The sequence below is a fragment of the Phoca vitulina genome, unplaced genomic scaffold (genome assembly GCF_004348235.1).
Source record: "Phoca vitulina isolate PV1807 unplaced genomic scaffold, GSC_HSeal_1.0 scaffold112, whole genome shotgun sequence".
NCBI lineage: Eukaryota > Metazoa > Chordata > Mammalia > Carnivora > Phocidae > Phoca > Phoca vitulina.
In genome coordinates, this window is record NW_022589815.1 from 1,399,647 (window position 1) to 1,424,074 (window position 24,428).

General features: G+C 40.1%; 2 protein-coding genes across 2 annotated transcripts in view; one reads left to right on the plus strand and one right to left on the minus strand.

The window, feature by feature from the left end:
* MTMR8 (myotubularin related protein 8) overlaps positions 1–21,348 on the minus strand; it is a 133,375-nt gene extending 112,027 nt beyond the window's left edge. Inside the window, exon 1 of the mRNA XM_032398221.1 lies at positions 21,239–21,348. The gene's annotated coding sequence lies outside the window, so the exon portion shown is untranslated. The remainder of the gene's footprint in view (positions 1–21,238) is intronic.
* Positions 21,349–23,149: 1,801 nt separating this feature from the next.
* On the plus strand, positions 23,150–23,611 carry LOC116628114 (profilin-2-like). The gene has a single exon (XM_032398222.1). The coding sequence runs from the start codon at positions 23,150–23,152 to the stop codon at positions 23,609–23,611; it is 462 nt and encodes a 153-aa protein (XP_032254113.1).
* The last annotated feature ends 817 nt before the right edge of the window (positions 23,612–24,428 follow it).

Below are 24,428 nucleotides of genomic sequence, written 5' to 3' on the forward strand. Positions count from 1 at the left end.
TTACCTCTTTCATTAGGTTTATTCCGAGGTATATTATGGTTTTTGGTGCTATTGTAAAAGGAATCGTTTCTCTAATTTCTCTTTCTACAATTGCATTGTTAGTGTATAAGAAAGCAACTGATTTCTGTGCATTGACTTTGTATCCTGCCACATTACTGAATTGCTGTATGACTTCTAGTAATTTGGGGGTGCAGTCTTTTGGGTTTTCCACATAAAGTATCATGTCGTCTGTGAAAAGAGAGAGTTTGACTTCTTCTTTGGCAATTCGAATACCTTTTATTTCTTTGTGTTGTCTGATTGCTGTTGCTAGGACTTCTAGTACTATACTGAACAGTAGTGGCGAGAGTGGGCATCCTTGACGTGTTCCTGATCTTAAGGGAACCGCTCTCAGCTTTTTCCATTGAGGATGATATTCACTGTGGGTTTTTCATAGATGGATTTTATGAACTTGAGGAATGTTCCCTCTATCCCTACACTCTGAAGAGTTTTAATCAGGAAAGGATGTTGTATTTTGTCAAATGCTTTTTCTGCATCGAGAAGACCATATGGTTCTTCTCCCTCCTCTTATTAATGTGTTCTATCACATTGATTGATTTTCAAATGTTGAACCACCCTTTTATGCCAGGGATAAATCTCACTTGGTCGTGGTGGATGACCTTTTTAATGTATTGTTGGATTCTATTAGCTAGGATTTTGGGGGGGATTTTGGAATCCATATTCATCAGGTATATCAGTTTGAAATTCTCCTTTTTTGATGGGGTCTTTGCCTGGTTTGGGGATTAAGGTAATGCTGGCCTCATAAAATGAGTTTGGAAGGTTTCCTTCTCTTTCTATTTTTTGAAACAGCCTCAGTAGAATAGGTATTATTTCTTCTCTGAATGTTTGGTAGAATTCCCCAAGGAATCCATCAGGAGCTGGACTCTTGTTTTCTGGGATGATTTGAGCACTGCTTTATTCTCGTTACTGGTTATTGGCCTATTCAGGTTGTCAAGTTCCTTCTGTTTCAGTCTTGGCAGATTATAGGTTTCCAGGAAGGCATCCATTTCATCCAGATTGCTCAGTTTCTTGGCATATAGTTGTTGATAAAAATTTCTAATAATTGTTTCTATTTCCTTGGGGTTAGTCGTGATCTCTCCCCTTTCGTTCATAATTTTATTAATTTGGGTCCTTTCGCTTTTCTTTTGGATAGGTCTGGCCAGTGGTTTATCGATCTTATTAATTCTTTCAAAGAACCAACTTCGACTTTCGTTGATCTGATCTACTGTGCTTCTGGTTTCTAATTTATTGATCTCTGCTCTAATCTTAATTATTTCTCTTCTAATGCATGGCTTAGTCATCGTTTGTTGCTTTTTCTCTAGTTCTTTAAGGTGTAGAGTTAGTTGGTGAATTCAGGATTTTTCTATTTTTTTTTGAGTGAGGCTTGGATGGCTATGTATTTCCCCCTTAGGACCGCCTTTGCAGTATCTGATAGGTTTTCAACCAATGTGTTTTCGTTCTCATCGATTTCCATGAATTGTTTAAGTTCTTCTTTGATTTCCTGGTTGACCCAAACATTCGTGAGCAGAGTGGTCTTTAGCTTCCAAGTGTTTGAATTTCTGCCAAATTTTTTCTTGTGATTGACCTCCAGTTTTAAAGCACTGTGGCCCGAGAATATGAAGGGAATAATCTCAAACTTTTGGTATCGGTTGAGACCTGATTTGTGACCCAGTATATGGTCTATTCTGGAGAAAGTTCCATGTGTGCTCGAGAAGAATGAGTATTCTGTTGTTTTAGGGTGGAATGTTCTGTAAATATCTATGAGGTCCTTCTGGTCGAGTGTGTTATTCAAAGCTCTTGTTTCCTTGTTGATTTTCTGCTTAGATGATCTGTCTATTGCTGAGAGTGGAGTATTGAGGTCTCCTACAATTAACGTATTGTTATCAATATGACTCGTTACTTTGGTTAACAGTTGGCTTACGTAGATGGCTGTTCCCATGTTGGGAGCATAGATATTTACAATTGTTAGATCTTCTTGTTGGATAGACCCTTTAAAAATGATATAGTGTCCTTCTGTGTCTCTAACTACAGTCTTTAGTTTAAAATCTAATTTGTCTGATATAAGAATTGCTACCCCAGCTTTCTTTTGAGGTCCGCTGGCATGGAAGATGGATCTCCATCCCTTCACTTTCAGTCTGGATGTATCTTTAGGTTCAAAATGAGTTTCTTGTAGGCAGCATATGGATGGGTCCTGTCTTTTGATCCAATCTGCAACCCTGTGCCATTTTATGGGAGCGTTTAGGCCATTCCTGTTGAGAGTGATTATTGAAAGATATGAGTTAATTGTCATCATGTTGCCTGTGAAGATGTTGTTTTTATAGATTGTCCCTGTAAATTTCTGTTGTATATCACTCTTGGGGTCTTTCTCCTTTTATAGACCCCCCTTAATATTTCTTGCAGGCTGGATTATTGGTCACATATTCTTTCAGTTTCTGGCAGTCTTGGAAGTTCTGCATCTCTCCATCCATTCTAAATGACAGCCTTGCCAGATAAAGCATTCTTGGCTGCATTTTTTCTCATTTAGTACCCTGAATATGTCTTGCCAGAGACTTCTGGCTTGCCAGGTCTGTGTGGATACGTCTGACATTATTCTGATGTTCCTCTGTATGTAAGGAATCTCTTCACCCTAACTGCCCTGAAGATGGTTTCCTTGGTTCTAAGATTTGGAAGTTTTACTATTACATGCCGGGGTGTTGGCCTATTTTCCTTGATCTTGGGAGGGGTCCTCTCTGCCTCTAGGACACGAATGTTTGTTTCATTCCCCAAATTAGGGAAGTTCTCAGCTATGATTAGCTCAAATATATCTTCTAGTCCTCTCTCTCTCTCCAGTCCCTCTGGTATTGCAGTATAAGTCTTATATTGGAATGTTTCATGGTGTCACTGATTTCTCTGATTCTATTTTCATGGATTCTGAGTTGTTTCTCCCTGGCCTCCTCTTTTCCCTTTTTATCTATTAAATTGTCTTCCAGGTCACTAATTCATTCTTCTGCCTCACTTATCCTAGCTGTTGGATTATCTAGATTAGATTGGATCTCATTGATAGTATTTTTATGTTCTGCCAAATCAGCTTTCATTTCTGCCCTTAGAGACTCTATGTTGCCATTAATTGATTTCTCCATTCTAGCTATTGTCTTCACAAATGTTAGCCTGAATTCCATCTCCGACAATTTGGTTATAACTGCATCCATTTGTAAATCTGCAGCATAAGTCATAATCTCTGAGTCTTTCCTATTTTGGGGGTTCCTCCTCCCAGTCGTTCTGTTGATGGGTGCTTGAGGGAATGTATAGAGTCCAAATTATTGACTAGAACCCAAGCAAGATGCACCTGTTTTCTAGGCACCTTAGGGTTGCTGGCCTCTTGTTCTCCCAGCCTGTCTTCTGGGGCAGGGGCCTGCCATGCTGTACTCAGGCAACCCTGTTTGGGCAGAGTTGCCCTGCCTCTCTGTGGCGGGCGATGGGCTCAGAGCAAATCAGTTTTTTGGGGTTTTGTTCTCTGTCGGCTTTCCCTGTCGGCTTTCCTTGTCTCTTCCGAGAGTCAGAGCAGAAGAGACCGTTTCCAACCCTCTGCCTCAGAGCAGAGAGATCGCAGTCTGTTCTTCAGTGAGCTTTCCAGGCCACACTATCTCCATTTCTGCCTGTGCTGCTTAAACTGCAGCATCCTGGGTTGTGCGCCCCTCTGCAGCACTCCCAGTCCCTCCTCCACGTGGGTGCACATCTCTGCCCTTTGTGCTTCTAAAACCGCCAGCCACTCTCAGTTCTCACAGGTGACCCTGCAGCTCCGGGTTTCCATCCCGGGGGCTGCCCTAAAGTCCTTTCCTCACCGCTACAGGTCTGCGCCCTGTCCCCAGCGTGGGAGGCTATCGTTCACCAGCAGTGTAGGATCCCCACGGCCAGGCTCCTTCCCGCTGATGTTTATCCTCAGATATCTGAGTGCAGAATCAGAACTCCCCGCTTAGTACCTCAAAACCAACCACTTGCGATATTCTGTTTGTAGAGATCCAGATCTTCTTACATCTCAGGCTGATTTCGTGGGTGCTCAGAGGGGTCTGTTAGATATCCAGCTCAACTCTGGGGACCAGTTGTAATAGGGTCCCGTACTCCTCCGCCATCTTTCCCCCCCCCTCAATACTGGAGCACTTGTGATGAGCACTATCTAGTGTATATAAGTGATGAATTGCTAAATTCTACACGTGAAACTAATATTATGCTGTATGTTAACTAACTGGAATTTAAATAAAAAGTTGAAAAAAAATAAAAATGGTGTGGGAACAACTGAATATTCACATGCAAAAGAAGAAATTTGGGCCTACACCTTATATCATACACAAAAATTAACTCAAAATAGATTAAAAACCTAAATGTAAGCACAAAAACTATAAAATTCCTAGAATAAAATATAGGAAAACACATTTAGGACACTGGATTTGGCAATTATTTCTTGTATATGACACCAAAAGCACAGGCAGTGAAAGTAAAAATAGATAAATATGACTACATCAAACTTAAAAACTGTGCATCAAAAGAAACATCTCACAGGGTAGACAGCAACCTACAGATAGAACATATTTGCAAATCATATGTCTGAAAAAGCATTAATATGCAGAACATATAAAGAACTCAACCACAAAAAAAAAAAAAACACCTGATTTTAAAAATCACCAAAGGCCTTGAATAGACAGTTCTCCAAAGAAGATATATAAATGACCAACAAGTATATGAAAAGATGCTCAACATCACTAACCATAAGAGAAAATCAAATCAAAACCATAAGATAGCACCTCACATCCATTAGAATGGGTACTATAAAAAGAACAGAAAACAGCAAATGTTTATGAGGATACAAAGAAGTTGGAACACTTCTACTGTATTGGTGGGAATGTTAAATACTGCAGACATTATGAAAAATAGTATAGAAGTTCCTCAAAAAATTAAAAATATTATTATCATTTAATCCAGCAATCCCACTTTTGGATTTATATCCAAAATACTTCAAAGCAGGATCTTGGAGCAATAATTGAACACCCATGTTCACTGCAGCATTATTCACAATAGCCAAAAGGTACAAGCAACCGGGATGTTCATAGACAGATGAATAAGAACATGTTATATTTACATACAATGAAATATTATGCAGCCTTAAAAAAGGACATCCTGGCGCCCATGTGGCTCAGTCAGTTAAGCATCTGACTCTTGATTTCGTCTCAGGTCATAATCTCAAGGTCATGGGATAGAGCCCCAAATCAGGCTCCACACTGGGCATGGAGTCTGCTTGGGATTGTTTCTCTCCCTCTCCCCCTCCCCCATTCATGCTCTATCTCTCTTAAAAAAAGGACACCCTGCTACCTGCCACAACATGGGTGACATTATACTAAGTGAAATGACCCAGTCATAAAAGGACAAATACTGTATCATTCCACTCACATGAAAGACCTATAGTAATCAGATGATAGAAACAGAAAGTAGAAAGGTGGATGACATGCGTTGGGAGGAGGTGGGAGCAGAAATTAGTGATTAGTAAACATACAGTTTCAGTGCTGCAATATGAAAAAGTTCTAGAGAAATGGTGCACAATAATGTGAATATATTTAACAATACCAAACTGTGCACTTCAAAATTGTTAAAATGGTATTTAAAGTTATTTTTTTAACACCCCCCCACACACACACACAAAGCTCTTTTCCAATCCCAAGAAAAACTAGTCTTACTTTCCTGTATAGGGTAGTAAGGCATTTATCTCCAGCAGTCACCCTTCCTAGAGGTAAAGATATAGAATATGGCTACGAGGTGGCTGGAGAAAAAGGAGGAAGGAAAAGAAAGCAAGAAGTGTCCAATTACATGGGCACCTGGTGGCTCAGTGGGTCAAGTGTCTGACTCTTGGTTTCAGCTCAGGACATGATCTCATGGGTTGTGGGATCAAGCCCCATGTCAGAATCCTTGCTCAGTGGGGAGTCTGTTTGAAAAATTCTTTCCCTCTGCCCCTCCCCATACTCACTCTCTCTCTCTCTCTCAAAATAAATAAATCTTTAAAAAAAAAAAAAAAAAAGAAGTGTTGGGGCGCCTGGGTGGCTCAGTCGTTAAGCGTCTGCCTTCGCCTCAGGTCATGATCCCAGGGTCCATAATCTCTCATGATTCATCTCTCCCTCTGATTTCCCCCTTCATTTGTCCCTTCCTTCTCCTAATGTCCTCCATGCTATTTCTTATATTTCACAAATAAGTGAAACCATATGATAATTGACTTTCTCTGCTTCACTTATTTCACTTAGCATGATCTCCTCCAGTCCCATCCATGTTGATGCAAGAGTTGGCTATTCATTCTTTCTGATGGCTCAGTAATATTCCAGTGCATATATGGACCACATCTTCTTTATCCATTCATCTGTTGAAGGGCATCTCGGCTCTTTCCACAGTTTAGCTATTGCGGACATTGCTGCTATGAACATTGGGGTGCATATGGCCCTTCTTTACACTACATCTGTGTCTTTGGGGTAAATACCCAGGAGTGCAATTGCTGAGTCATGGTGTAGCTCTATTTTTAATTTTTTGAGGCACCTCCACACTGTTTTCCAATGCAGCTGTACCAACCTGCATTCCCATCAACAGTGAAAGAGGGTTCCCCTTTCTCCACAACTTCTCCAACATTTGTTGTTTCTTTCCCTGTCCATTTTTGCCATTCTAACTAGTGTAAGGTGGTATCTCAATGTGGTTTCGATTTGAATTTCCCTGATGGCTAATGATGATGAACATTTTTTCATGTGTCTGTTAGCCATTTGTATGTCTTCTTTGGAGAAGTGTCTTTTTATGTCTTCTGCCCATTTTTTTGACTCGATTATTTGCTTTTTGGATGTTGAGTTTGAGAAGTTCTTTATAGATCTTGGATACCAGCCCTTTATCTGTAGTGTCATTTGCAAATATCTTCTCCCATTCTGTGGGTTGCCTCTTTGTTTTGTTGACTGTATCCTTTGCTGTGAAAAAGCTTTTTATCTTAATGAAGTCCCAAAAGTTGATTTTTGCTTTTGTTTCACTAGGTGTTGGAGATGTATCTTGAAAGAAGTTGCTGTGGCTGATGTCGAAGAGGTTACTGCCTATGTTCTCCTCTAGGATTTTGATGGATTCCTGTCTCACATTGAGGTCTTTCATCCATTTTGAGTTTATCTTTGTGTATGGTGTTAGAAAATGGTCGAGTTTCATTCTTCTGTATATAGCTGTCCAATTTTCCCAGCACCATTTATTGAAGAGACTGTCTTTTTTCCATTGCATATTTTATCTAGTACTATGTTGAACAATAGTGGCAAGAGTGGGCATCCTTGTCATGTTCCTGATCTTAAGGGAAAGGCTCTCACCTTTTCCCCATTGAGGATGATATTTGCTGTGAGTTTTCCATAGATGGATTTTATGAACTTGAGGAATGTTCCCTCTCTCCCTGAGGACATTAGGAGAAAGAAATGAAAAATGAAGGGGGGGAAATCGGAGGGAGAGATGAACCATAAGAGACTATGGACTCTGAAAAACAAACTGAGGGTGTAAGAGGGGAGAGGGGTGGGGGGATGGGTTAGCCTGGTGATGGGTATTAAGGAGGGTAGGTACTGCATGCAGCACTGGGTGTTATACAAAAACAATGAAGCATGGATCACTACATCAAAAACTAATGATGTATTGTATGGTGACTAACATAACAAAATAAAATTTAAAAGAAGAATTTACGCTGAGAAAAAAAAAAAGAAGTGTCCAATTACAAAAGGGAGGGAGATTACAAAAGGGAGGGAGGTAGGACAAGGCTAGAGAAGGAATAGTTAAATGAAAAGCCAGATTCTGATGGCCCAGTGTAAGATAAATGAAAAAGAATTATTAAAACCCAGGAGACATTTTAAGGCCAAAAACCCAAGTGGAGATGCTACAGTCTGAATGTTTGTATTCCCCGAAAATTTCATATGTTGAAATCCTAATGCCCAATGTGATGGTATTTCAGATGGGGCCTTTGGGAGGTGATGTGGGTCTTGAGGGCAGAGTCTTCATAAATAAGATTAGTGGAATTAGTGCCCTTATAAGAGAGTCTCCAGAGAGATTCCTTGCCCCCATCCCCCATGTGAAGGCACAGTGAGAAGTTGGCAGTCTGCAAGCCAGAAGAGGAACTGTACCAGAACCCAACCATACTAGCAACCTAATCTTAGACTTCCAGCCTCTGGCACTGTGAGAAATAAATTTCTCTTGTTTATAAGCCACCCAGTCTCTGGTATTTTGTTGTAGCAGTCCTAATGGACAAAGAAGAAGGAAAAAAAGAATCCACAGTAATCTTCAGGCTCAGAACAAGAAGGGTAGGAATAGAGGGGTAGAAAATGTTTATGGGGAAGACTGCAAAGTAATGGTGCAAGAGACACATAAGTACATACCATTTCCTTTAATCTGTATACAAGAGGCTATGTAACTTGGTGAGAACAGTTTGGTAAAAGCATGTGATCACTTCAGCCAACTGAAAGTTAAAAGGAAAGTAGGCTTGTCGTCACCAGAGGAACACACTGTGATTAGGTTGATAGAAGAAATCAGTGCCAGTTGTAATAGGGGCTCATTTTCTCACACCGAGGAAAAGAAGTCACACTTCAGGAAAAGAATGGGCAAGAGGTAAGGAGTAGAAATTTAAACTATAAAGCATCTTTGGTTTGTGCAGCAGGAGATTCTCAATAAGAGAAAAAATTAGCCACTCAAGAAGTTCCTGCTAAGGCACAAGTCACTACCTAACAAAAGCCTACAATGTCCACATATGAAGAGTGCTATATGCCTCTTGGCGGGTAGTCCCTAAGGAAGCCTTGGAGGAAATGGAAACTGTTGATATGGATTTCCTATAGGGCTCCACATTGCAGGGAACCTGTGTCTATTAGCATATAGAACCTTATAGAAGACCTGCAATTATCCAGTTCCTCCCCCTTCTCTATTCATGGGCACCGGTGTCCTCTCAGTTCTGAGACTGAGTAATGGTAAGAAGGTTCCTCTGCCTAGCGTGCTTTTATCCCACAGAAACCTGAGTCCCATAGCATGTGTGTGTGTGTGTGTGTGTGTGTGCACGTGCGCATGAATGTGTGTGCATGTGTGTGCATGTGTGAGTGGGGGAAAGAGAAAAGGGGAGAGGGAGATAGAAAGCAAAGGAGGAAAAGGGAGAGTGAAGAAGAAAAGGGGAGAAAAAGGAAGAGAGAGAAAGAAAAAAAAAGGAGAAGGAGAGAGGGAGAGAAAAGAGGAGAGAGATGAGGAGGAGATACAGAGAGAAAGGGGGAGAAAAGATACTAACCACCACTAGGTACTATACAGACCCTAGTTTCCAGGCGAGCCACCCAAATGCTTTGTTAGTTTTGCATTCCTGGGCTATAGACAGAGCACTCTGACATTTTTAAGATCTTTGCTCTTGGAGAAGCTGTGGACCATAAACCATGTTTTTTACACTTCCATTCTAGGAAGGGAGGAAATCAGTTGCACTTCAGAGGCTTCTGAATCCATTTAATCTCCTGGTTTGCCACAACTATTGGTAATAACTTGGACATGTTGCAAAAATAAATAAAAGATAAGACATCTGGTTTCAGGAGGACCAACAATGTGATATCTATCAATCGTACACGTCTCACATAAGCCCTGCCCCATGTGGCATCACCTCTGACAGCAGAGAGCATTTGTCATGAAAACAACTGCTGTGCTCTGCATGTATTAAAAAGGCGTCCTCCTACTTTCATAACAAGCATCTCTGATTTAGGTCTCTTCTTTAAAGTAATAAGTGAGAAAATATGTAATGGGGCAGGAGGGAGGAAAGGAAAAGGTGAAGGGCAAATGAAGTCTTTTGAGTCAACATGTACAAAGTCATTTGAAACAAGTGTTTAAAATACAACCCAGACTAGCCTTGAATTATGCCTCCTCACACCCTATTTCTCAGCACCCCTCCAATTAAAGCAAATTCGAGACTCAGAAAGGAATGCTGCATTTCAGTCTACACATCTAGCATTATTAAGTGTTGGAAGCACTTAAGAGTTAGAATGAACCTTCCAGATTGACACCAGCATTTCTCATTAATAGGTGTAAACACACATGCAGTTCTATGGTCAGGTTAGGGAAACACTGGGTTAAACAAATATAAGCAGGTCTCTTTATTGCAGGGTTTCTCAGAGACTTAAACAGGTGAAAATTCACTATGAATCTCCACAGTGTTTGTAGTATCAACATATTCTACCTTAGAATCCTTTTTATCTTTTTAAACAACTTATCTTATGGACCAGTCAGCAAAAGCAAGGTTTAGGAAATGCTGGTACAATCCAATCTTCTCATTCTATTGAAGCAGTACAGTTCAGGGGTTAAGAGCACAGGCTCTTAAGACACAGACTATCTGCTTCATTTACTGGCTCTCAGAAAGTTACTTAAGCTTCCTAGGTCTTCATTTCTTTATTTTTAAAATAAGGACAGTAGTATTGTTGTGTGTTAAATGAGCATACACATATGTAATATTTATGTAAACAATTAGAATAGTGTCTGGCATATAGTACTTGCTCAATAAAGGTTAGATATTATTATTCTACCCACTAGGAAAATGAAGCCTAAGTTCATACAGCATGTCAGTATCAGAGCTGGGACCAGAATCCAGGTCTCTTGATTCCCTGTCCAACATGGGTTTCTCAAATAATAAATATTTTATGGAGCTTATCAAAAAATCTTTCTAAAACATTTAAGAATTACACCACAAAGCCACAAAATGATATCTAAAAAGACACAACCCTCCAACAAATCACAGTGGTTTCTAGAAGTAACAGTTTAGTTGAGGTTTCCCAAGTATAAAGTGAGGTCAAAGAAAGTTTTGGTGGTGAGGAAAATTATTCCAATGCCTATAAAATAGTAGCCAAAATCCCAGACTGCTGCCATTCTTGGGTAAACTCTCTTGTTGCACTCTAGTACGGAACCTCTATGGATGCTCAGGAGCATATTCCTCTCTGAGACAGGCTGATTTCTGAGACCTCCCAGGACTAAAGCCTCTACCATTGTTTGGCTCTGATGGAAAGAGTTGGGAGTATTTGGACCTTGTCTTGTGTGTGTCGAGTCTTAACTAGGTGAGTTTTCATGTCTTTGTTTAAAAAAAAAAGGCTAGATCTAATATTCACTAGAGCTGAAATTTTTCAGCACTCTATCGTTAGTAGACTTGGTGCATGCAGGGAGGTTTGTGCTGATCCTGCTTTTCTGGCTCTCAGACACACTTGCCCTTACTACAAAGATAAAAGAACTAAAATCTAGTCAGGCTGAAATTAAAAATACTGTAACTGAGATGCAAAAACAAATGAAGGCCTTAAAAATGAGGATGAATGAAACAGAGGATCAAATCAGTGATACAGAAGATAAAATTATGGAAAATAATGAAGTTGAAAAGAAGAGGGAAAGAAAGGCAATGGATCATGAAGGTAGATTTAGGGAACTCAGTGACGTATTAAAACATAATAACACTGGTAACATAGGAGTCCCAGATAATGAAGAGAGAGCAAAAATGGCAGAAGATTTATTTGAGCAAATTATAGCTGAAAACTTCCCTAATCTGGGGAAGGACACAGACATCAAAATCCAAGAAGCACAGAGAACTCCCTTAAATTCAACAAAAGATGACCATAGCCAAGGCATATCATAGTCAAATTCACAAAATACAGAAACAGGGAAAGAATCTTGAAAGGAGCAAGGGGGAAAAAAGTCCTTAACCTACAAAGGAAGATAGATCAAGTTTGCAGCAGAGCTGTCCACAGAAACTGGCAGGCCTGAAAAGAATGGCAGGATATATGCAACAGGTTGAATGAGAAAAATATGCAGTCAAGAATCCTTTATCCAGCAATGCTGTCATTCAGAACAAAAGGAGAGATAAAGAGTTTCCCAAACAAACAAAAACTAAAGGAGTTCATGACCACTAAACCAGTCCTGCAAGAAATATTAAGGGAGATTCTTTGAGTGGGGAAAAAAGAAAGAACAAAAGCAACAAAGACTAGAAAGGACCAGAGATCACCAGAAACACCAACTCTACAGGGAACACAATGGCACTAAATTCATAACTTTCAATAATCACTCTGAATGTAAAGAGACTAAATGCTCCAATCAAAAGACACAGGATATCAGAATGGATTAAAATATATATATATATCCATCTATGTGCTGCCTAAAAGAGATGCATTTTAGAACTAAAGATACCTGCAGATTGAAAGTGAGGGGATGGAGAACCATATATCATGTTAATGGATGTCAAAAGAAAGCCAGTATAGCCATACTTATATCAGACAAACTAGGTTTTAAAACAAAGACTGCAACAAGAGATAAAGAAGGGCATCATATCATAATTAAGTGATTTATCCTTCAAAAGGGTCTAACAATGGTAAATATGGATGCCCCCAATTTGGGAGTACCTGAATATAATTAATAGTAAACATGAAGAACTAACTGATAATAATACAATAAGAGTAGGGGACTTTGACACCTCACTTACAGCGATGGACAGATCACCTAAGCAAAACAACAACAACAACAACAACAACAAGGAAATAACAGTTTTCAATGACACAATGGACCAGATGGATTTAACAGATATATGTAGTGCATTTCCTCCTAAAGCAAAATAATACACATTATTTTCAAGTGCACATGGAACACTCTCCAGAACAGACCACATAATGGTTCACAAATCAGGCCACAACTGGTACACACATGATCAAGTGGGATTTATTCCCGGGCTGCAGGGTTGGTTCAATGTTTGCAAATCAGTAAACATGATACACCACATTAATAAAAGAAAGGATAAGAACCACACGATCCTGTCAAAAGATGCAGAAAAAGCATTTGACAAAATACAACATCTATTGTTGATAAAAACTCTCAACAGAGTAGGGATAGATGGAACACACCTCAACATCCTAAAGGTCATATATGAAAGACACACAGCTAATAACATTCTCAATGGGGAAAAACTGAGAGCCTTTCCCCTATGGTCAGGAAGAAGACAAGGATGTCCACTCTCACCATTACTATTTAACATACTACTGGAAGTCTTCGCCTCAGCAATCAGATAACAAAAAGAAATAAAAGACATCCAAATTGGCAAGGAATAAGCTAAAGTTTCACTATTTGCAGACAACATGATACTCTATGTAGAAAACCCAAAAGAGTCCACCAAAAAATTGATAGAACTAATACTTGAATTCAGCACAGTTGCAGGATAAAATCAACATGCAAAAATCTTTTGCATTTCTATACACAAATAACGAAGCTGCAGAAAAAGAAATCAAGGAATCAATCCCATTTGCAACTGCACCAAAAACAATAAGATATCCAGGAATAAACCTAAGTAAAAAGGTAAAAGATCTGTTCTCTGAAAACTATAGAACACTTATGCAAGAAATTGAAGGGGAAACAAAGAAATGGAAAAGCACTCCATACTCATAGATTGTAAGAACATTGTTAAAATGTCTATACTACCCAAAGCAATCTACACATTTAATGCAATCCCTATCAACATACCACCAGCCATGGAGCTCCTGGGTGGCTCAGTCAGTTAAGCAACCAACTCTTGATTTCAGCTCTGGTCATGATCTCAGGGTCCTGAGTTCAAGCCCAGAGGTGGACTCCTTGCTCAGCACAGAGTCTTCTTGAAGTCTCCCTCTCCCTTTGCCCCTACCCCAGCTCACATGTGCTCTCTCCCTCTCTCTCTCTTAAATAAATAAATAAATTCTTCAAAAAAAATTCCACCAGAATTGTTCACAGAGCCAGAACAAACAATTCTATAATTTCTATGGAACCATGAAAGACCCCGAATAGCCAAAGCAATCCTTAAGAAGAAAAAACAAAACTGGATGCATCATGATTGTGGATTTCAAGCTACATTATAAAGCTGTAGTCATCAAGCTAGTATGGTAGTAGCACAAAAACAGGCATATAAATCAATGGAACAGACTAGAAAACCCAGAAATGAACCCACAACTATACGGTCAGCTAATCTTCAACAAAGCAGGAAAGAATATCCAATGGAAAAAAGACAGTCTCAGGGTGCCTGGGAAGCTCAGTCAGTTAAGTGTCTGCCTTCGGCTCAGGTCCTGATCCCAGGGTCCTGGGATCGAGCCCTGCATCAGGGTCTCTGCTCAGCAGGAAGCCTGCTTCTCCCTCTCCCTCTGCCTGCCACTCCATCTGCTTGTGATCTCTCTCTCTCTCTCTCTCTCTCAAATAAATAAATAAATAAATAAAAATAAATAAATAAAATCTTTAAAAAAAAAGGAAAAAAGACAGTCTCTTCAACAAATGGTGTTGGGAAAACTGGATAGCAGCAGGCAGAAGAATGAAACTGGACCAGTTTCTTACACCATACAAAAAAATAAATTCAAAATGGATGAAAGACCTAAATGTAAGACAGGAAGCCATCAAAATCCTAGAGGAGAACACAAGCAGCAACCTCTTTGACCTCAGCCACAGCAGTTTCTTGCTAGACATGACTCCAAAGGCAGGGGAAATAAAAGCAAAAGTGAACCATTGGGAATTCAAGATAAAAAGCTTTTGTACAGCAAAGGAAACAATCAACAAAACTAAAAGGCAGCCTACAGAATGGGAAAAGATATTTGCAAACTGATAAGGGGTTCGTATCTAAAATCTATAAAGAACTTATCAAACTCAACACCCTCCCCCTCCACAAAAAACAAATAATCCAGCTAAGAAATGGGCAAAAGACATGAAAAGACACTTCTCCAAAGAAGACATCCAAATGGCTAACAGACACATGAAAAGATGCTCAACATCACTCATCATCAGGGAAATACAAATCAAAACCACAATGAGATACCACCTCACACCTGTCAAAATGGCTAAATTTAACAACACAAGAAACAACAGGTGTTGGCCGGGATGTGGAGAAAGGGGAGCCCTCTTGCACTATTGGTGGGGATGCAAACTGGTAGAGCCACTCTGCAGAACAGTATGGCAGTTCCTCAAAAAGTTAAAAATAGAACTACCCTATGATCCAGTAATTTCACTAGCAGGTATTTATGTACCCAAAGAATACAAAAATACAGATTTGAAGGGGTACATGCACCCCAATGTTTATAGCAGCATTATTAACAATAGCCAAACTATGGAGAGCCCAAATGTCCATCAACTAACGAATGGATAAGGAAGATATATAATTTTTCAGCCATCAAAAAGAATGAAATCTTGCCATTTGCAACAATGTGGATGGAGGTAGAGTGTATTATGCTAAGCAAAATAAGTCATTCAGAGAAAGACAAGTACCATATGATTTCATTCAGATGTGGAATTTAAGAAAGAAAACAGATGAACATATGGGAAGGTGGGAAAAAAGGAGAGAGGAAAACAAACCATAAGAGACTCTTAATGATAGAGAACAAACTGAGGGTTGATGGAGGGAGGTGAGTGGGGCATGGGCTAGATGGGCGATGTGTATTAAAGAGAGCACTTATGATGAGCACTGAGTGTTGTATGTAAGTGATGAATCAGTGAATGTTCTCCTGATACCAATATTGTACTGTATATTAACTAACTAAAATTTAAATAAATATTTAAAATATACATATATACATATATATGTATAAAGGAAATCACATTTACTTGATAAAGAAAAGCACTTTACCCAGTTTTATCTTGATTCATTTTGACCCCGCTTATACCCTAAATGAATCTGAAGTGGTTTATAGTAAAAAAAAAACAAAAACAAAAAAAAACACACACACAGAAAATCAAAGTCATGAAGAGGAGGAGGAAGTAATTATACTAACTACAAGGGCTAAAACAGTTAACATAATTGAACACTAAATCTGGATATTAGTTTCCTGGCAGTCAAGCCAAAAATTATCTTGCTTTAGGAAAGTTTCCTGTGAATAGTAATCTTGAGAGCAGGTAGGGTGGCTTGAAAAGCACTTTGTAGAGTACTGTAAAGCATTATTATTATTATTATTATTATTATTATTATTATTACTATTATTATTACTATTACTATTGTTATTATCCAGAATGGCATTCTATACCCATCTGGCATTTCCAATTATTTTGGCTGTTGTTTCAATGGCAATTTCACACAATTTATCATAGTCTGAACCTGCTATGCATACTAAACAACAAAAAGACAATGCTGCTCTGCCACTAGCTAGATGACTGACCTTGAAGAAGAAACTTCAGCAATCTGGGCCTCAGCTTCCATATTTGTGACATCAGAGGTTTGGACTATCATTAGATGATCTTATTTTTTACCTACTCATGTATTTATTTGTTAGCAGCTTTATGGAACTTACCATAAAATTCATTTGTTTTTACGTGTAAAATTCACTGATTTTTAGTAAATTTACAGAGTTGTAGAACCATCACCACAGTATATAATTTTAGAACATTTACATCATGCCAAAAAAAAACTGCATTCCCATTCCTTATTAAGATCATTTAAAAGTTCCTTTCTAACTTTTATATTTGGGTTTCTAGACTTACAAAGCTTTAGCAGCTCTTTGCTACCTATACAGTTGACCCTTGAACAACATTGGGGGTTAGGGGCACCAAACCCCACACAGTTGAAAATCCACATAAAACTTTTGACTCCCCCAAAACTTAACTACTACTGGAAGCCTTACCAATAATATAAACAGTTGATTAACACATATTTTTATGCTATGTATATCATATACTGTATTGTTACAATAAATTAAGCTAGAGAAAATAAAATATTATTAAAAATATCATAAGTAAGGTAAAATTCATTTACAGTATTATACTGCATTTAGGAGAAAAAAAAAATGCATGTAAGTTGACCCACACAGTTCAAACCCATGCTGCTCAAGGGTTAACTGTAGAACCAAGTTCAAATTCATCAGTGCAACATTCAAGCCTCTACAATCTACAATATATCATTCCTCTCATTCCCTTGCCCTAATGAGTTACCTCCCTCTGAGTTTATGGTCTTGCAGTTCCCTTGGTAGGGAGTCCCTCTCACCTCCCCAATCTCTAAAGAGTAAAATCCTATCTAATATTCAGACTCAGTCAAAATCCCACTCTTCCATAAAACTTTCTTCATTTCATACTCGTCACACTCATCTGGATCAAGACCTTATTTGCCTCTAATCTCTGATAGTATTTCATTTGTCCCTCTCATGAAAGTTCTTACTTTCATTTGTGAATCTTATGCTTAATATCTCAACTTATTACTTGATTAAGATATCTTAGAAGGCAGTTAGTTGCTATAACTAAGAGAGCCATGTATCCTTAACAACTCACAATGTCGCATTTTGTAAATAACAATTAATGATGGTGATTATAGTAATTGGTAGCTAAATTAAGCACTGATAATGTGCCAGGCACTGTTCTAAGCACTTCTACAAATATTAACTCATTTTATCCCTATAGCTACCCTGTGAGATAGGTACTATTATTATTACCACCATTTTACAGAAAAAGAAACTGAGGCACAGAGAAGGTACACACTTGCCAAGATTAAAAGGTTAAGTAGAGTTGAGATTTGCATTCAGACATTCTGGCTCTAAAACATACCCTCTTAACCACTATAGTACATTTCTAAGCCCGCTGAAACTCAGCAAATGTTAACTGAAAAAATCCTAATTAATAAGCTTCCATTCTGGGAAGGAAAGGTAATTAAGAATTCTAGGTGCTGACACAGAAGTAAAAGGGACAAATTCTGATTTGGACAGGAGAGTCACTAAACTTTTGGGTTGGCCCTGAGGTGCTACAAAAACCATTGTTAAACCATATCATACATAGGTGATGAGAGTGCAAAATTGGTAGTTTCTACTCTAGGTGAATATATGCATATCCTATGATCCAGAAATTCCATTCCTGTGTATATCCCAACAAAACTGCTTATGTATATCCACCAAAAAAAATGTTCTACTTGTAATAGCCAGAACTAGAAATTCCCCACCGACAGAAGAATGGATAAATCACATGTGGCATGTTAACAAAATGAAATACTATATAGCAATGAGAATGATCTATAACTACAAGGAATAATACGGATGAATCTTTCAAACATAATGTTGAGCAAAAGAAGCCAGACGCAAGGGTATATACTATATGAATTCATGTATATTAAGTATCAAAAAAAGCACAAAATTATTCTGTCAGAAGTCAGGATAATGGTCACCCTTGGGAGGGGTACTGAGTAGAAGAATCTGTTTCTTGATCTGGGTGCTGGTTACACAGGTGTGTGAAGTTTATGAACATTCATGGAGTATACATTTATATTAATAATTTATAATAGATTATATTATGTAGACATAAACTTTTCTCTATATATGTTACACTGCAATAGTTTTTTTTTTTTTTAAAGTCTTTCCAAGAGAAAAAAAAGACAAGGGCCAAAAATAAAAGTCACTTCTGCACTTGACATACAGAACTAATGACTGACAAGCTCATGGCTATCTCTTTGTCCTGAGATGGACAAGACAATCTCTTCCTTTTGTGGATACAGTGAGTTAACAAGAGAGGCCATCTTAATCCCTAGCCATTACTGCAACCCTAATCCTTCCCAGAAACTCATAATAATAAAAGATAAAACAGACTTGTGGCAGCATACCACTTGTGGGCACGCAGCTCTGCTGGACACAAAATGAAATGCCTATTTTATTTAAAGAACTAAGTCTTCACTTGGAGTTTTTAGTTATATTCCATGCCATCATCCATGCAGTACAAATGGAGTCTGGGCATGATGCCAATTAAAGTTTTCTTGAGCATTAACCTCATCTTTACAACAGTCTGAAACTGAGCACTCCTATCTTTATTACGCAACTCACTTCACCTCTATGGGTCTGTTTCCTCATCTGTAACATGGGAATAATAATAGTACTTCCCATATAGGTTGATGTAAGGACTGAAGACCTATTTCATGTAAAGCATTTAGCACAGTGCCTGCCACATAGTTAAATATTCAATGTATTAGCGGCTATCATTATTTTGATATAAGTGGGATAATGGCATCTTCTCCCTTACCATACAGCTAGCCCAGTTTATAGCTTTAATCTCCCAGCATTAGGATTTTAATACTTTAACTATTTTAATATTTTAATACTCAAGCAAAAGGGTAGTTCTGCCTCCTTGCTCTCTCTGAGGTCAAATAAAAAGGAAGTAATTCTTTTTTTATTTATTCATTTTGGAGAGAAAGAGCACACAGGCACAAGGGGGAGGGGTAGAGGGGGCAGGAGAGAGGGAATCTCAAACAGACTCCCCACTGAGCATGGAGGCTGAGGCAGGGCTTGATCCCAGAACCCTGAGATCATGACCTGAGCCAAGAGCATGACCTGAGCTGAAATCAAGAGTCTGGTGCTTACCCCAATGTTCATAGCAGCAACATCCGCAATAGTCAAACTGTGGAAGGAGCTGAGATGCCCTTCAACAGACGAATGGATAAAGACAATGTGGTCCATATATACAATGGAATATTACTCAGCCATCAGAAAAGATGAATACCCAACTTTTACATCAACATGGATGGGACTGGAGGAGATTAAGTTAAGTGAAATAAGTCAAGCAGAGAAAGTCAATTATCATATGGTTTCACTTATTTGTGGAACATGAGGAATAGCCATAGAGGACATTAGGAGAAGGAAGGGAAAAATGAAGGGGGGAAATCGGAGGGGGAGACGAACCATGAGAGACTATGGACTCTGAGAAACAAACTGAGGGTTTTGGGAGGGGGAGGGGGGATTTGTTAGCCCGGTGATGGGTATTAAGGAGGGCATTGAGCACTGGGTGTTAACATGAAAACAATGAATCATGGAACACTACATCAAAAATTAATGATGTACTGTATGGCCACCAGGTGGAAAAGGGGATAATTTTGAACTAGGCAAGTAGGGTGGCCCAGGGTTAAGTGGGTCGGGAAAAGAGGGAGTCTGGGTAGCAGATGATTTGCTTTGATGATGCCACCTTCCTATATCATGCCAGAGAACCTGGTGCAGATGACATGACCTGCAGAGGAAGGGACCCAGAAAAAGGTAAGGCTGTATACTACAAGGGATGTTATTATCTTCAACAGAGAAAGGGCCTAAAGAAGGAGTCATTAAAGGAGAGGTTTGAAGGTTACATTTCCTGCTTTGCCCAACAGGCAGCATCATAATCTTAAGTTAACAAGTAGGTAGAACATTTTTCTAGTTACAAAAAGCTTTCACACATGTCTTTTTATATAGTCCTCACAACCACCCTGTGAAGTGAGCAGAGAAAATTTCATTATCCCCATCTAATACAAGAAGAAAGAAAGGCTCAGAGAAGTAAAATAATTTGTCCAAAGTCATCAGCTGGTAGCTGGGGGAACCAGCATTCTAATTTAAGTGTTCTGGGTTCAAAAACCATGTTTTTTCAATTAAAACATACTGGACTTTTATGTGGAAGTCAGTTAGCCTGGGCCGCGTCTGTATTGATTGAAAGAAAAAAATTAAGCAGAGACTAGTTGTGTGAATTCTTCCTGATCCTCAGTCTCAGATGGCAGAAAGAAAACTGACAGGAAGTAGACGGATTTGGAATAAAAAGAGGCTAGCGATGGGGAGGGAAGAGGGATGATCTAAAAAGAAAAGTAGAAGCGGCTCTAACTGGGGATTGCTGTAAGCAGGCGCCAACTGGTCTGGCGATGCCACCTTTTGGGTTTTTCCTCGTGGCTGAGCAGGGCCAGGTCTACTGTGCTCCATCTCCTTCCTTCACCCATAAGCCCAGCTTGGGCTGGAGAGATGCTGTAACCCCCAAAACCCAAAACTGCCCTGGATGAGGGGCAGTGGTGGTGGTCCGGGCAGCCTTCGTGGCAGGTTGGGGCAGAGGGAGTCAAGAGGAGGGTAGGAAACGCCGGACACAGGAAGTAACTCTCTGGGAGGCGATGGCCTGTGGGGTATTCGAGAAAGGCGGTTACAAGCGTGGTGAGTGTGTAGTAAGAGGCTGGAGTAAGGAGGTGTGTGAGATGACTGCTGGGGTGCCAGAAGGAACTGGGGTCTGAGGGGCAGGGCAGAGAGGGACCTGGCAGGCGCGCACCCCGCGTCGCGTGAGGCGCCGCCGCCGGAAGGCGGATCCTGAGAAAAGTTCAGTTTGCTTAAAAGGGGAGAACGCAGGTCCCAGCGCGGGAAGAAGGCGTCAAAGAGCTCCCAGACAAGGTTTGAGAGGGTGTGCCTGGGCTCTCCGTTGGATACCTGAAGAGAGCTCGGGGCTCCCAGCCTCTCCTAACTCTCCTCCTTACCTTGGGCACCGTGATATGGTCCATGTTCCCGCCACCTGAAGCCCTCAGTGCCACTTGGGTTGTCGCTCCCGCTGCCGCCACCGCTCCAGCTGCCTATTTGCTCAACCCAGGTTCCCCTCGCCGCCCTCTCTGTCATGGCACAAGCTCTCGTCACGTGATCCTCCTGGAGGTTTCTATCGCGACACTTTGTCTGTGGCCTCTCCCGCCATCTTGCTTCCTGGCAAATGCCCTTTGTGGTGGGAAGCTGACGGTTTTCTGGTTTGGGCTACAGGTTTGGCCCAGGAGTTAAGTCCCAGACTCGAGTACTGCCTCCCTTCTCACACATTTTAATGCAGTAAGAGTTCTGGGCACCTATATAATTCCACTACTCTCTAATGTTAACAGTGATGACACCTTACCGAGATAGCACAGATAATCCCATTCTGGTAACTGGGTTTCTGAAAAGCTTCAGAGCTGTGAGACCTTGGACAAGTCACAATAGAATACTTTTTGAAATGATGTATAAGCATATCCTTCTCTCACTCCCCTCTTTTACTAGTCTACTATCATTAACCTAGTTAAGTCCCAGACGATTGCAGTGGCCTCATAATTTTTGTCATCACAGATGTGGGTAAAGGACCCACCAGACCACCTCTGATGAGGTGCCGACAGGTGCAGTCGTTCAGTGGTATTCTCTGAATCAGACTGTGATGGAAAAAATAACAGTCTGGGAGTTGGAAAAGCTGATATAAGTGTCATTTATTTTTTTGTCTCCCCATCTACGATGTCAGCTTTGTGAGGCAGGAACTTGGCATACAGTAGGTACTTAATAAATATTTGTTGCATAAATAAATTTTCAAAGCTATCGCAGATTTTATCCACCATTAACTTTAACCATTTCCCCTAACATTTCGTCCTTAAGGCAAGTTGACATCATTTCAGAGGAAATTAAGGGACAAGCAGTAGCTTGCCAAAGGTTGCAGAAGAATCAGAAGTCAAATGGGTCCCCACTAGAGTAAAGAAAGCCTGGGAATAAGAGGGAAAATTTGGGAAAAAAAGTATTGGACTCAAAATATTTTCAGTAAAAAAGATACTATTACCATCTGTTTATTATTTGTCTTCCCCACTATGATGTCACTTCCATGAGGTTTTTCTCTGTTTGCTACTGTATCCCAGTGCTTAGAAAAGTACTTGGCACATAATGAATGCTTGATAAATACTTGCTGAATGGCTAGATAGGAATGAATAACTCTAAACTCACAGCTGGTGTGGGCCAGAAGATAAACTAGAAGGAAAGAGTCTGAAGGCAGGGAATCCATGAGGAGGCTATTGTGGTTTTCCCAAAAGGAGCTGTGAACTGCTGAGTCTGTGGGACTTTTGACTTTGTACCTAGAGCTCAGGCCTCAGCAAGATTAGCCAACATCTGAAATGCTAGTTGCTGCAGCAAAGGTGTCCTGTTTTATAACCAAATCTCCAACTTGATTGTTGCCCACTTATGTTCTACTTTGAGGGCTTTTCCATTGTTGGGGGTTGGTGTTCTTCCCATGGTATCCTACGGAAGTAGGTATACTTTGCTCCATTTTCTATCTCAATAGCTAGAGGTACAGCTTCAGAAAGCTGCTACCAAAAGTCACCCATAATGTGGTGGATGATGACTATTTAAAAAGTCACAGAGCCTTTGTGACCTCACTCATGCTCAAGAGATAGCTTGATAAATCACAGCAGAGGGCAGCTGGGCCATAACTTCATACAAGTCACCAAGACCTCCTCCATTTTGCTGCTGGGGAGAGACTATCAGAAACAGACTGTATTTTTAGGTTATTTCAGTCTCAGCTTATCAGTCATCTTAAACCAACTGCTAACAAACTTCTTTGGCAGACCAAATTACTAGAAAGCACATTATTCATCTTTTAGAGACAGCTTACTTGAATCATGCAGTGCATAGGGGATATCAGCGAAGAGGTCTGGCAAGACTGCATCACCCTCTTCCTACAAACTGGGATGTGCTGTGATGCAGCGATTATCACCAATTCCCCACCCTGGTTGTTAGCTTCTTACCCCGAAGGCAACTTGTTCCAGTTGACCCAGGAAGAAATTCAGATCTTGCTGGCGAGAGAGGGGAGAGAGAAGTTGTTTCTTCAGGGAATCACCCTTGCAGGGACCAAATGCTTGTTGATTCGGGACAACCTTTACACTGAGGGCAACAACACCATGGACCTCCGCACCAAAGGCCAGAGTCGGGGCAGCCAGGCAGTGACTGTAGTTCAGATTGAGTCTGTATACCTTGTGGTGATGGGACAAAAAGGAACAGAAGGAGGGCCTCTCAACCTTAAGGCTTTTGAGATGGCAGGTTACATCAGAGAGGCCATTCATCAACACATGGCCCATTTCTAACTAAATAAAAAGGAATTGGTGTTTGACCAGGAATTTGAATTCAGTGTTATCTGTATTATCTGCTAAGTTAACCTGGTCTTGAGGAGAACAGAAAGGGAGATCCCATATAAGGTTTGGAGATGTGTGTGTATGTCTCTGTGTGTGTATATGTTGTGTGTGTGTTGGGAGGGGGGCAGATTGAGGAGTAAGTGTTAAGGCATTAGGGCTTCTGGGCCTTTTTTATACCTAGAACACCATCCTTCCTTAGCACCTGAAGGAGAGAGTAGTATACTGGGAACTAGGAAATCTTGGTTCTAATCCCAACTTTTTCCTTACTTACCATGAGACTTTTCTCTCTGAGTCTCAATTTCCTTATCCACATAATGTGGAGTACACTATGTCTCTGAGGGCCATTTAACCTATGGAAATCTAGGATTTTGTAACAACACACAGATCCTCCAAGGTCCAGCTCAAGTAACACCTCTGTGAGGAAGCTTTCTCTACTTTCCTTGACCCTTGGAGTTGACACTGATTTGAATTCCTAAAGCATTAACACTCTGGGTCATTTATTTGGCCCTTAATCACACTCTGCCCATCATTTCTTGGATGACTGTTTTGTGTTCTTGTTTAACTTCCCACACACATAGGTTCTGTTTCCCAAACTTATTATAATCCCCTTAAAGAGCAGATGATGTATCTTCTTCTTCTCTCTATTTGGATAACTCAGCACAGAGCTCTGACGGGAATTGGTTACACGGCTAAAATTGCTTATCAGGAAAAGAGAGACTTTCCAAAGTGGAATTCTGCTGGGTATAGATTATCCAAGGTGCTTGTGGCT

Excerpts from the sequence above, each read along its gene's own strand:
- LOC116628114 (XM_032398222.1), top strand. The coding sequence starts at position 23,150 with ATGCAGTGCATAGGGGATATCAGCGAAGAGGTCTGGCAAGACTGCATC.